The sequence below is a fragment of the Megalobrama amblycephala genome, linkage group LG8 (assembly GCF_018812025.1).
Source record: "Megalobrama amblycephala isolate DHTTF-2021 linkage group LG8, ASM1881202v1, whole genome shotgun sequence".
Lineage (NCBI taxonomy): Eukaryota > Metazoa > Chordata > Actinopteri > Cypriniformes > Xenocyprididae > Megalobrama > Megalobrama amblycephala.
In genome coordinates this window covers 8,633,895-8,647,799 of record NC_063051.1, presented here as the reverse complement: position 1 = coordinate 8,647,799, position 13,905 = coordinate 8,633,895, and the positions used below count along the sequence as shown (strand labels likewise).

The following is a 13,905-nucleotide window of genomic DNA, read 5'->3' as shown; positions in this document are numbered from 1 at the left end:
CCTGTCCCTCTGCAGGTCTCCATTTAGTTTTGGTCATTACACATGTGAGGCACGTTGGGATGTGTTGGGTCCAGGCACATCTTCAGTGCTGGAAGGAAGAGTTAACTTGTTCTCTTATTGATTGCTCTAGAGCCACAAACAGCCGGCGGCCTTCATCGTAACGCAGCACCCTCTGCCCAACACCGTGGCCGACTTCTGGAGGCTAGTGTTCGACTACAACTGCTCCACCATTGTGATGCTGAACGAAATGGACGCTGCGCAGGTATGTGAAGTACTTGACCCTCGCCTCCGTTTGTATTCTATTGCAATTCTTGAGGTGGATGATAGGATTTGTTTTCCTCATAGTGTTGGATTACGTTTTGGGGATGATTGTCAATCCGAAAAGGAGGGCTAATCCAAAAATGCAATCTAAAACAAAAAAGTCTTTATGCATGTATTAATATAATAATTTATATAAAATATACACTACTTTTTTTTTTTTTTTTTCAGAAAGGATGCATTAAATTGATCAAATCTGACAGTAAAGACATTTATAATGTTACAAAATGTTTCTGTTTCAAATAAATGCTGTTAATTTGAACTTTCTATTCATCAAAGAATCCTGAAAAATTGATTTCCACTAAAATATCCAACACAACTGTTTTCAGTATTAATAATAATAAATAAATCTTAAGCAGCTAATCAACATAGAATGATCTCTGAAAAATCATGTGATACTGAAGACTGGAGTAATGATGCTGAAAATGTAACTTTGTTTTCACATTTATTCAAATAGAAAACAGTTATTTTGAAATTGTAATATTTCACAATATTACAGTTTTTACTGTATTTTTGATCAAATAAATGCAGCCTCAGGGAACTGTAGTGTACGTGTGTATATGAAACATATACATTCATATACAGTATACATTATATGAAATATAACTTTTTAATATGATAATATAACCTGATTGTATTATTGTTTCCATCATTATCTACATTTTAGTTTTCTGTCAGAAATTTGCAAAAGTTCAGAATGAGATGATTCAGTTGTTTAGTTTCAGTAAATGGTCTTTTTCACTTAGTTCTCCATTCTTTTTCTTGAGTTCTGAAAGTTACAGGATATTTTCATATTATAACAAACTCTTTTATCTCAGAAGATCAAAGGAAATTTGATTTATCATGATGTGACTCATTTAAGTTTGAGTGAGTAAGTGAGGGATCATTGGAACAGATTTCTTTGGCACACTGCAATTTAAGTTCAGATTAGTGGACTTTAAAATTATTGAGTTATTTCTATTTCTCCTGCACTCTTTAGATTTCAGCCTCATGAGCTCTAAGTACATTATTGAGTCACGTTGTCTGGATGTGAACTTCTGTTCAGTGTACTTATTTGCTGTAATTTTTGCCCCCGCTGCAGCTCTGCATGCAGTACTGGCCAGAGAAAGGCTCCTGCTGCTACGGCCCCATTCAGGTTGAATTCATCTCCGCCGACATTGATGAGGACATTATCAATCGCATTTTTAGGATCTGCAACATGGCACGGGTAAGTAGGGTCAGTGCATAGGGAAGGGGCTGTTGGGTGTTGATGTTTAATGGCTCTTTGCGTGACTGAGGCAGAAATGTGTTCATTGATTTGCCTCTCACTCCGTCATTTGATCCTTTGCTGATCCTCAAGCTCCAGTCAGGTCTGTCAGAGCGCTGTCAGTGTTTATTTCAGACCACGGTGCAAATCTGATATATACACTACCATTCAAAAGGTCTGGGTCTGTAAGATTTTTTTGTTTTTGAAAGAAGTCTCTTCTGCTCACCAAGACTGCATTTATTTGATAAAAATACAGTTGTAACAGTAATATTGTTAATATATTTATTAATATATTTTATGTATCATAAGGCGGAAACCTTTTGTCTCCAAAAAGGAAATGAAAAAATCACTGTATTTTTAAAATAAATAAACACTGTGTAGTCAAAGTCGATATTGTGGCTTTATATATGGTCAGACACTTGCATGTATCATTATATATTATTAACATTTTCTGACGTGTGTTTTGTCCATCGTTAGAATGACAGTAAGTGCATTGCATTATGTTTTCATCAACTTACAGGTTATAAAGATTATTGCAGCTATGTGGACACTCAGTTTTTTATGTCATTTTATGTCATATCTCATGTTATTTAAGATGAACACAAAGGGTATGATTTGATGACAAATGCTACTCTGAAACACTCTTTGCACTTTTTAAATACACCAAACATTAGTCTTCATTTATATATAGTGTTTATTGAATAAGGAAAACGCTGTACTTATTCAAAGAACCAGTTCTTTATATACCGTTGCATTGCTAACAAGCTAAGACAGTCCAAAGTGTGTGAGGCACTTTATTCAAGATTGAAGCGGGTGGAGTTATGAGGTTTACTCTCAAACTCCTTTTAATACTTTTCATTGGTTAAATATTTGTAAAACCCACAAACAGATATAAAGGGTGACCAATAGTAATGAATAATGAAAAAAAAAATTACGAAATATGGAGAAACGATGCTTCTGCCCGACAGCGATGATATGTGTGAATATACATATATAATATTTACGTAAAAAATAAACACCTCTTCATTTTGGTTTCTGATCAAAATATGATATACCCCTGATACACTATATTGCCAAAAGTATTGGGACACCCCTCCAAATCATTGAATTCAGGTGTTCCAATCACTTCCATGGCCACAGGTGTATAAAATCAAGCACCTAGGCATGCAGACTGCTTCTACAAACATTTGTGAAAGAATGGGTCGCTCTCAGGAGCTCAGTGAGTTCAAGCTTGGTACCGTGATTGGTTGCCACCAGTGCAATAAGTCCATTCGTGAAATTTGCTCACTACTAAATATTCCATGGTCAGCTGTTAGTGGTATCATAACAAAGTGGAAGCAATTGGGAACAACAGCAACTTAGCCATGAAGTGGTAGGCCACGTAAAATCACATGCTGAGGCGCACAGTGCACAGAAGTCGTCAACTTTCTGCAGAGTCAATAGCTACAGACCTCCAAACTTCATGTGGCCTTCAGATTAGCTCAAGAACAGTGCGTAGAGAGCTTCATGGAATGGGTTTCTATGGCCGAGCAGCTGCTTCCAAGCCTTACATCACCAAGTGCAATGCAAAGCGTCGGATGCAGTGGTGTTAAGCACACCGCCACTGGACCCTAGAGCAGTGGAGACGTGTTCTCTGGAGTGACCAATCACGCTTCTCTGTCTAACAATCCGATGGACGAGTCTGGGTTTGGCGGTTGCCAGGAGAACTGTACTTGCCTGACTGCATTGTGGAAAATGTAAAGTTTGGTGGAGGGGGGATTACAGAGTGGGGTTGTTTTTCAGGGGTTGGGCTTGACCCCTTAGTTCCAGTGAAAGGAACTCTTAATGCTTCAGCATACCAAGACATTTTGGACAATTTCATGCTCCCAACTTTGTGGGAACAGTTTGGGGATGGCCCCTTCCTGTTCCAACATGACTGCGCACCAGTGCACAAAGCAAGGTCCATAAAGACATGGATGAGCGAGTTTGGCGTGGAGGAACTTGACTGGCCTGACCTCAACCCGACAGAAAACCTTTGGGATGAATTAGAGCGGAAACTGAGAGCCAGGCCCTCTCGTCCAACATCACTGCCTGACCTCACAAATGCGCTTCTAGAACAATGGTCAAACATTCCCATAAACCTTGTGGAACCTTCCCAGAAATGTGTTGAGGATGTTATAGCTGCAAAGGGTGGGCCAACTCCATATTAAACCCTACAGATTAAGAATGGGATGTCATTAAAGTTCATGTGCACATAAAGGCAGGCGTCCCAAACCTTTTGGCAATTTAGTGTATGAAGGGGATTATTTTGTGATAATGACTGACTAAATTCTTAAATAATCAGTTTCATAAAGGACTTTTTCCAAACAACATTTCAGCAACAAAAGATAGTGTGTATTTTTTGCTGCTGGTAAATAGATTCTTGTGAACAGAAGTCACGTTCACCTGAGGAGGAAACCATAGCAACAGTAAGATGAACAAATTATCCCTTTTAGTATCGGTATCAAACAATTTGTCAAAAAGTACTGTCATTATCAAAAAAACACTAAACTTTAGTGTTTTGATTAAAAAAAATAATAATAATTAACTTTTTAAAGGTGAAAGTCCACTGTCAAACAATCCTTACTGACTTACTAAAATAAAACCACTTTGTAAAGCAAAAATCCTACAGCTCAAGAGGAGATAAAAATTCACTTAAGTCACTTTGATTTGACTCCTAATGTGACAGTAAATCAACAGCAGCTGAGATTATGACCCTGAGTTAGTGAAGTGAGAAATTAAGTTAATCCAAAAAGGGGCCACGACTTTATATTCCTTCTCAATCCTCATGATTTCAACACTCAGCACATCTCATGCGTCTCTGAACGTGATTCGTTTTGCCAGCCACATGTGCGTGAGCACAAAAATCATATAACTATTTGACCACCATCCTGCCACAGCTGATATAATCCATGGATCAGTTTTGTGCAGCAGATCGTCATTTTTCTTCTTTTCCAGCTTTAGCGTTCTGTTTGTGCACATTAGCAGTCATTACTGAAGCTTGACGTGTTCCAAGACTCATCCCGCCTCCTCCTGCTTCCCTTCTCTTTTCTTCCCCCTCATTCTCTTTAACCGCTGGTGACAGGCGAGGTTTACCGGGTAGCTAATCACTGCCGGCGCAGCATAGCGGCACAAAATAAATAAGTGCCACAGCATCACAAATTTGCCATGAAATGGCTCCATCGATGGCAAATTGTGTGTAATATGACTCTCATTTAGCTGATCCGGTCTGACTGTAGTATCCAGCTGACGTCTCTGTTTGCTTTCGTTTCTGTTTTGATGTTTTATTTTATGCTTTTCAGTGTCACTGCAAGATTTGGAGGTACTGTGAGTGTTATATATCCAGACAAAATGCTTACAATCGTTCACCAGCTTGTCGTTGCTTGTTCTTCCAAGGTTGCTCCTTCAAAGCTCAGGAGAATTAACTGAGTTCTCAGTTATTTTTCATTTAAATATCACCTTTTTTTTCAGATGTTTCTCCTTAAAAACAGTGAGATAAAAATAGACATAAATGAGTCAATAGTTGACATCCAGTGAAAGTATAGAGCTATATGTGAATAGCAGCTCAGATCATTTGGTCTTGAGAGATGATTGATGAGAAATGTTTGAGTTCAAATTGAGATCTCTAATGGATTGTAGACTTCGGTATCTTGGCAGATCCAAGTGCAGTTTGAGACCATGTTGTGATCTGAAGAACAATCGGAGTAGTAGTAATGTAGTAGAGATGTTTTTGTCTGAGCATGAAGGAGGACTGCAAAGTTACAAAGCACAAAGTCAGTCCAAAGGGAGTTATTCTCTATATCGGTGTGCACTGTTTCTGAACTCACTGAAACACCATGAACATGTCACAATTTTCCTAATTTAAATAATTCCAGCCCAAAGCATATGCAAAATAAAAGGAACGAGGCCTGGTTGAGTTGCGTTAATAGTGTGTTGAAAAGGTTATGGTAAGGGCATGACATTTCCCAAACATGCTCAAAGTGGTTGACCAGTCACAGCACACTGGTCCAACCAACCAATCAGAGCGTTACAACCAACTAAACAGGGGTGAGTTTCCCGAAAGCATCGTTGGTAAACCATGGTCGTAAGTCCCATTGAACTCTATTGGTAACGACGGAACTTGCGACTATAGTTCGCTTTGGGAAACGCACCCCAGAGCGTTACTGACAGACTGGGAAGAGAGGTGCTGCAACAATATCAAATATGTGGAAAAATATGGTGTTTTTTGAACCTTCATAAAACTGTAAAAGGGCATAATATTGCCTATTTAATCCAACTGCAATTGGAGAAACAACTATGATGTTAAAGTCAACATAAAAATGCATTTTGGTTAGAGAATCTGACTTGTAACCCAAAGGTCATGGGTTCGAGTCTCGGTTCCGGCAAGAAATGTAGGTACTTTGTAAAACATGAGTTGACATTAATGGTTTCTGGATAAATGTTCTCAAAATGTCTCCTGTTCTGCTTCCAGCCACAAGATGGCTACCGGCTGGTCCAGCATTTCCAGTTCATTGGTTGGCCAGCGTACAGAGATACGCCGCTGTCCAAACGCTCCATCCTGCAGCTGGTCAGACGACTGGCCAAGTGGCAGGAGCAGTACGACGGAGGAGATGGACGCACGGTGGTCCACTGCCTGTGAGTGTGACCTCCACAACACAAGGCTATTATGCACAGACCCATAAACATGTAAATGTATGAATGAGTTAGTCTTGAATGGTGAAACCCTGTGAGGAGCAGATTTGACTAATGAAACTGAGAAGAACACATAGTAGAACAATGTTATATGGAATGTGCTGTACAGGTGCTGGTCATATAATTAGAATATCATCAAAAAGTTGATTTATTTCACTAATTCCATTCAAAAAGTGAAACTTGTATATTATATTCATTCATTACACACAGACTGATATATTTCAAATGTTTATTTCTTTTAATTTTGATGATTATAACTGACAACTAAGGAAAATCCCAAATTCAGAATCTCAGAAAATTAGAATACTGTGAAAAGGTTCAATATTGAAGACACCTGGTGCCACACTCTAATCAGCTAACTAACTCAAACACCTGCAAAGGCCTTTAAATGGTCTCTCAGTTTAGTTCTGTAGGCTACACAATCATGGGGAAGACTGCTGACTTGACAGTTGTCCAAAAGACGACCATTGACACCTTGCACAAGGAGGGCAAGACACAAAATGTCATTGCAAAAGAGGCTGGCTGTTCATAGAGCTCTGTGTCCAAGCACAGTAATAGAGAGGCGAAGGGAAGGAAAAGATGTGGTAGAAAAAAGTGTACAAGAAATAGGGATAACCACACCCTGGAGAGGATTGTGAAACAAAACCCATTCAAAAATGTGGGGGAGATTCACAAAGAGTGGACTGCAGCTGGAGTCAGTGCTTCAAGAACCACTACGCACAGACGTATGCAAGACATGGGTTTCAGCTGTCGCATTCCTTGTGTCAAGCCACTCTTGAACAACAGACAGAGTCAGAAGCGTCTAAAGACAAAAAGGACTGGACTGCTGCTGAGTGGTCCAAAGTTATGTTCTCTGATGAAAGTAAATTTTGCATTTCCTTTGGAAATCAGGGTCCCAGAGTCTGGAGGAAGAGAGGAGAGGCACACAATCCACGTTGCTTGAGGTCCAGTGTAAAGTTTCCACAGTCAGTGATGGTTTGGGGTGCCATGTCATCTGCTGGTGTTGGTCCACTGTGTTTTCTGAGGTCCAAGGTCAACGCAGCCGTATACCAGGAAGTTTTAGAGCACTTCATGCTTCCTGCTGCTGACCAACTTTATGGAGATGCAGATTTCATTTTCCAACAGGACTTGGCACCTGCACACAGTGCCAAAGCTACCAGTACCCGGTTTAAGGACCATGGTATCCCTGTTCTTAATTGGCCAGCAAACTCGCCTGACCTTAACCCCACAGAAAATCTATGGGGTATTGTGAAGAGGAAGATAAGATATGCCAGACCCAACAATGCAGAAGAGCTGAAGGCCACTATCAGAGCAACCTGGGCTCTCATAACAACTGAGCAGTGCCACAGACTCGATGATCGACTCCATGCCACGCCACATTTCTGCTGTAATTCAGGCAAAAGGAGCCCCAACTAAGTATTGAGTGCTGTACATGCTCATACTTTTCATGTTCATACTTTTCAGTTGGCCAAGATTTCTAAAAATCCTTTCTTTGTATTGGTCTTAAGTAATTTTCTAATTTTCTGAGATACTGAATTTGGGATTTTCTTTAGTTGTCAGTTATAATCATCAAAATTAAAAGAAATAAACATTTGAAATATATCAGTCTGTGTGTAATGAATGAATATAATATACAATTTTCACTTTTTGAATGGAATTAGTGAAATAAATCAACTTTTTGATGATATTCTAATTATATGACCAGCAGCTGTATAAACCTGAAATATAATGCATTTGTGATCATATCACAATTGTACAATTTATGTACTTAATGTCAGACTGATATCTCTATAGTTTTGTCATATGTAAGACACTGTTTATTATAGCTTGTACAAGTTTAATACAGCAAATTTTGATCATTCAAGATGTGTATTTCATAGCTTTTCATCCAAGTCTGTGTGCACCTTAAACCAGTTGATACAGAATCATAGATTAAAACTGCAGCTTTAAAAGGACTAAAGGATAAAACCGCACAGCCTTTGAGCCAAGGACAATCTTATCACCGTCACAAATTAAAGCCAGAGAGATACAAAAGATCTGACAACTTCATTACTTTCCCATCACTGTCAAAAAAGTTCAGCTGTTGAATGCAGAGCAGTTTCCCCGAGAGAAATAATTTAAAAATGTCACAGTAATGCTGACATTCTGCAAACCGCACGATTCACTTTGAAGACGATTCTCTGTGTGATTATCTCACATTATTGTACTGATACCAATCATGTGTAAAACTGACCCGTGATCAGTGGTAGTTATTTGATTTAATGTTATTTCGGCAATGTCCTCTGTTCGAACAGACGTGCAGACTCAAATACTAACCCTCAGTCCATCTTAATTCTGATAAAGACTATTCTTCTAAACCGTGCATTATATGGCACCAATTAGAGGTCTACAAAGAAGACCCGAGACCCGAGGACCCGGGACCCGTACGGGTTCGGGACTATATTTTAAATGGTCAGCCGGGTCCGGGTCGGGTCCTAATCTATTACTTCGGTTCCCGGGTCTGATTAACATTGTGTGTATACCCGAGCCGATCTGATTCGGAGATCACCCGGCCGTGTTGGGAGTCAGTCAGCGCTGTGCGTGTTTTGTAACTTGCAAAGTATGAGCTGGGAAATAAGGTGAAGAAAAACACGAGCGACCCCAGCCATCAGAAGCAGAGCGGGAGGAGTTAATGCAAGCAAACGGTGATCATCGAGTTTTACTATTCCTATCGTGTGCAACAGTAATGCAAACAAACTTCAAATCTCAAGAACTGCTTGTAGCCTTGCACATTCGCATTTAAATAACATAGCCTATTTCAAATCATTAACAAAATATGAACTATCACACGAATGTTTTCTGTGACGCTTAAAGCTTATGTTTCAGGTTGCTCCAGCTAACGCGCATGTCTCATGCGAGCGCACTTTCTTTCTCCTGTTTTTATAATAACATTATGCCGTCTTGTTATATCTAAAGTTTTGGTCAGACTCGGCTCAGAAAGCACAGAAATGACCGCAAATAAGTAATGCTAATGTCAGTGGCCATGTCACTGAACAAGCAATCGTTATTATAGTTCAAAAGGGTAAACAGTCAAAGTTATTTTATTATGTGAGTTGACTCGAGTCTCGAGATACAACGAAATAATGCAAAACTGCAAAGTCGCATTTGTCATCGTGACAGCAAGTGAACTTTTAAAGCTGGAATAATGAGTGGATTAAGCATTTCAATCAGCAAGAGAGGAATAACGGATGAACTTTCTTGGCAAGTGCATCACAGTCAGGTACAAGGGAGAAAGCTATAGCCTACTAATATTAGGTAAGACAACACGTTTTATTTTCGCAACTTGTTTATTGACTTATTAATAGCAATTTGCTGTGGAATAGACCTATGTGCCGATCGGGTCCAGACGGGTCCGGTCGGGTTCGGGTCCATCTTAGACGGGTCCGGGTAGTACATTTATGGCATTTCTCGGTTCTGCACGGGTTCGGGTCCAACTTTCAAAATAATAGTCGGGCCGGGTCGGTTCCGTGTAGCACATTTACGGGTCTCTTCGGGTTCGGGTATGAATTTTTGGACCCGTGAAGACCTCTAGCACCAATGTTTGTATTGTTTAAGGAAATCAACATGCTAATGGCTGCACGTGACACTGGGATACGAGAAACTGTTTTAACATGAAAATAAAATGACACACTTCAGCTTTAAGGTTGGAGCTGTGAGGCCTATGGTCTTCAGAAATGTAGCACAAGTCAAGCTGTGATTTTATGGGATATTAACTCTGCTTATCTGTGACATTATGGGATGTGTGATTTGTTTCTCATGGCTTATTGTTGTTGATCTCTTCAGGACTGGTGGAGGACGCAGCGGGACGTTTTGTGCCATCTGTAGCATCTGTGAGATGATCCAGCAGCAGAACATCGTGGACGTGTTCCACACAGTCAAGACACTGAGGAACAACAAAGCCAACATGGTGGAGACAATGGTGAGCTACACTTGTCTGTCACTACAGTTATATCTGCTGTTCATTATTATGCTTTCAATCGGCTCACATTAAATTAATGTGGTTTAGTATGTGTATTTATATTTAGTATTATATGGCTGGACATATTAAATGGCCTTTTAAAAAAATGCCAATAGGCTTGTTACGTTACAGCCATTAACATGAGTTGCCACTTCTTTGTTAGTCATTTGCAATTCCTCTACACTAGGTCCAGTCACAAGTCTCCTCCAGTTTATTTTTTTATTTGCCATCATATGGTTCTATAATGTTCTAGACCAGATGAAGGCTGTGATCTGGTTACATATGTGGATAGTCAGTAAGTTCAGGAAGTTTGTTCTATTTGAAGCAACAGTTCCTCGAGTCTGCTGCTCTGAGACAGAAAAAGAGTGTAATTATTGGTTCACCTCAAACCCCTGAGACAGACAGCTGCACTTTCTGCAATTCTGAAAGAACGTTAGTTAGACATCTGTCCTGCACCTTTCCACCGATTACACTTGAAACTCAGCTGGAGAAACTGAACAATTCCACAGCTGTGCATCTGATATGATCCTGGACAAAAATAGAACATCAGGTTACTCATTAAAAACCTGGAAGTAGGGAGGGAATTTTAAAACTGAGATTTCCGGGCCTGGAAAAGAAATTAATCTGTATAAATATGAATAAATGTATGTGTTTGTTGTGTTTATTTGTTATTTATACTTGCTTAAAAAATGTATATTATTTTTAATACATTTTTTAAAACTAATTTATTTTGAATTATAAATCATTTATTTCTTCTTTATATATATATATATATATATATATATATATATATATATATATATATATATATATATATATATAAAGAAGAAATTAAGTAGTTAAATTTGTTGAATTTATTAATTCTAAATAAATTAGTTTTAAAAAATGTTTTAAAAATAATAAATACTAAAATAATTAAGAATATATATATATATATATATATATATATATATATATATATATATATATATATATAAAATATCATATATTAACTAGGTATGGCTGCTGACCCTGTTTCCCCATTATAAGCAGATGTTTTTCCTCTAATAAAAGTGACCGTATAATGATCATACTGCATTATTAATGCAGGGGTTATTGGGAAAATGTCCCTTGAGCGTCGTCTGCCTTTGAACTGCTAATGACATTTTGCTGTCGCTTCCGTTTTTGTGTAGGAGCAGTACAAATTCTGTTACGAGGTGGCTCTGGAGAGCTTGAACGCCTTCTGAACGTACGAAAGGTGAAGAAGAGGGAAAAACAAGCAAAGCAATCTTCTCTTCTTCCTCAGAATGACATCTCATCTCATCACAAACTCATCGTTCAGGCTTTCCTCTGAGCTTCTGTGATGAGAACAGGAAACTAAAGTTCAACCCTTCACTGTAAAATACTGTATAAATAAAACAAAACATGATTTGCCATTTCTTTCTTCTTCTGTCAATGTCCAGCATCAGAGCGTGTATCCTGGACCGTGAAGTGATCTTGTACAGTCCTTTTCCTTTTTAGCTATACGCCTTGAATGTTACCCATCAATGTAAAGAACAACAGTGAAAAAAAGCTTCTTTCTACATGCCAGCTGGGATCAACCAAATAGACTTTCCCTGAGCTCTGTACAGATTTAAAGAAAATTAGAAAAAAAATAAATAAATAAAACAAAGCTTAAGCAAATTTGCAGAGAAACGTGAGGACGGATATTTTTGTTATTCTGATGATTTTCGTGGTTCCTCCCTTTGGTGCGTTTTCACTCTGCCTGCTTTCTCACACACGTATGCCGCTCGCCTACAGACCAGCATAAAGATTTTCGAAAGTTGGAAGTTTTGGGTAATATTTGTTCTATTGCCGTTTCTGTCTTTTCTTTTAGTGTTTGTTCTTTCTAGAAATAGATGTTGCCATTTTGGTTTCTAGTAGGCAGTGAACGTTAAAAAATGTATCTAAAGTATTTTCTGTTTGTCATTTGCACTTTATGTCTGTTACCTCCAAGGGTGAATCTCACAAATAATGATATACTACTGTATATATAACAAGAAATTATATTTAGAATCAAGAAAATAGAGGCTATTTTAGGACCGTTAATTGCCCAATTGTTAATTGTCTACTGTAAGGCAAAAAAAAAAAAGAAAAATCACATCGTCAAAAACAAAAAATAAAGACTTAAACATTGCCTTTATGAAAAAAAAAGAAAAAAAAAGAAAAAAGACTTTTTTTGTTTTTTTGTCTTTTTTGTGAAATATGTCCTGGAACTTTTTTTTGTGAGATTCACCCCCATTTATTTGTATCTACAGTATTTGTAAATCCTGTTGCATCGTTTGATTTGAAGTGCCATACTCTTACATTAAACAGAAGGACTGCCACCAAACCATAGACAAGATGCTTATCAGGAACATTGTGTAGCTCCATTTTGACTAAAAAACAGCTGGCGACTGAACACAACAACTTTTTTTGTAAACCAGAATTTGGTTGAGAAGCTTTTCTCCTCAAGCTTTCCGAAACTCTGCATCTACATGTTTTCAGTGTGATAAAAAGCAAGTGAATTTAACTGTAAATCCAAGAGTTTTGCACGAAAACTGTGACTTGACTGTGATATTTGTTTCTGAACTGCTGAAATGTATTTTGCAGAAGAATATATGAATGTTTCACTGAAAACAAAGGTTATGGCACCTTTTTTTTTTTTTTGGACTGTGATTTTTTTATCTTTTTGAATTTTAATGAATTCACTGCCTGCTTTTTGTTTGACCACTATGTGTATTTTTTATTTTAATTTTTTTCAATGATTATTTATCAATTATTTGTCTAGCAAAGTGGTATGTAGAGCTGGTGATTTCATGACCATGGTGGTTCTGTTGCTTGGAATTGTGATAACATAAATAAAGGGACCAAAATGTTGAACAGCAACTTTCGTCCAACGCTGAAGTTCTGTTTCTGGTTTACTATCCCTCAGTCTCCAGTAATGACAGCTGAACATCTGCAGCACTTTACAATCGGACACTGAGGAAACTAAACTGTTATGGGGTCATTCTGTGGAAACACTGCCATCTGTGTCTAAAAATGTCAGGATTTTAGTTTGTTTAATCATTTCATTTAAAATAGATGGGATGCTGTATCCCACAATGCAAGGCATGCGACTTGACCTTCCATTTCCAATGCGTTGCATGAACCGGATGCTATATCCAACAAAATTTTTAACATTTAGGGTCCATATACAGGACAATGATGTACTAAAAATGGAAAAGTTTTTTCCTGTGCATTTTCCGCGTACAGACGACAACGTTGTCAAAATGATCCCCGTTCACTGGGATCTGCGAAACTGACAAATAAATGCTGTATTATGATGCCAGGCCATAGACTAAAGAAACACTACATGCCTATAGACTGAACACGTAATACACAATGAAGTGAGGTCATATGATTACGTTAAAACAATACTGTTTAAAACATTTGCATACTGCAAGTCAACATGTAAAAAAAGATGATTTTGATATTGCATGGGCCATGTGTTCATCTCCTCGGCCCACATGAACAGGACCGACATCAAAGACAAGAAGAACTCTGAAGGGTGAAGGTGCTTCTTTAAGTAGTCAAGACCCAGACTACAACAGAGACTCATAAAGGCAGACGAGTCTTCTGAGATCCACTCCAGACT

The 13,905-nt window shown here is 38.2% G+C and overlaps 1 protein-coding gene across 13 annotated transcripts in view; it reads left to right on the top strand.

The window, feature by feature from the left end:
* Positions 1–13,157, top strand: part of ptprt (protein tyrosine phosphatase receptor type T) — a 321,273-nt gene extending 308,116 nt beyond the window's left edge. For all 13 annotated transcript variants that reach the window (XM_048199084.1, XM_048199081.1, XM_048199083.1 and 10 more), the window contains 5 exons: positions 131–262; positions 1,400–1,525; positions 6,054–6,217; positions 10,097–10,232; positions 11,444–13,157. In XM_048199084.1, the coding sequence (XP_048055041.1) occupies positions 131–262; positions 1,400–1,525; positions 6,054–6,217; positions 10,097–10,232; positions 11,444–11,497 (612 nt within the window). In that variant the 3' untranslated portion in view covers positions 11,498–13,157. The remainder of the gene's footprint in view (positions 1–130; positions 263–1,399; positions 1,526–6,053; positions 6,218–10,096; positions 10,233–11,443) is intronic.
* Positions 13,158–13,905: the final 748 nt, after the last annotated feature.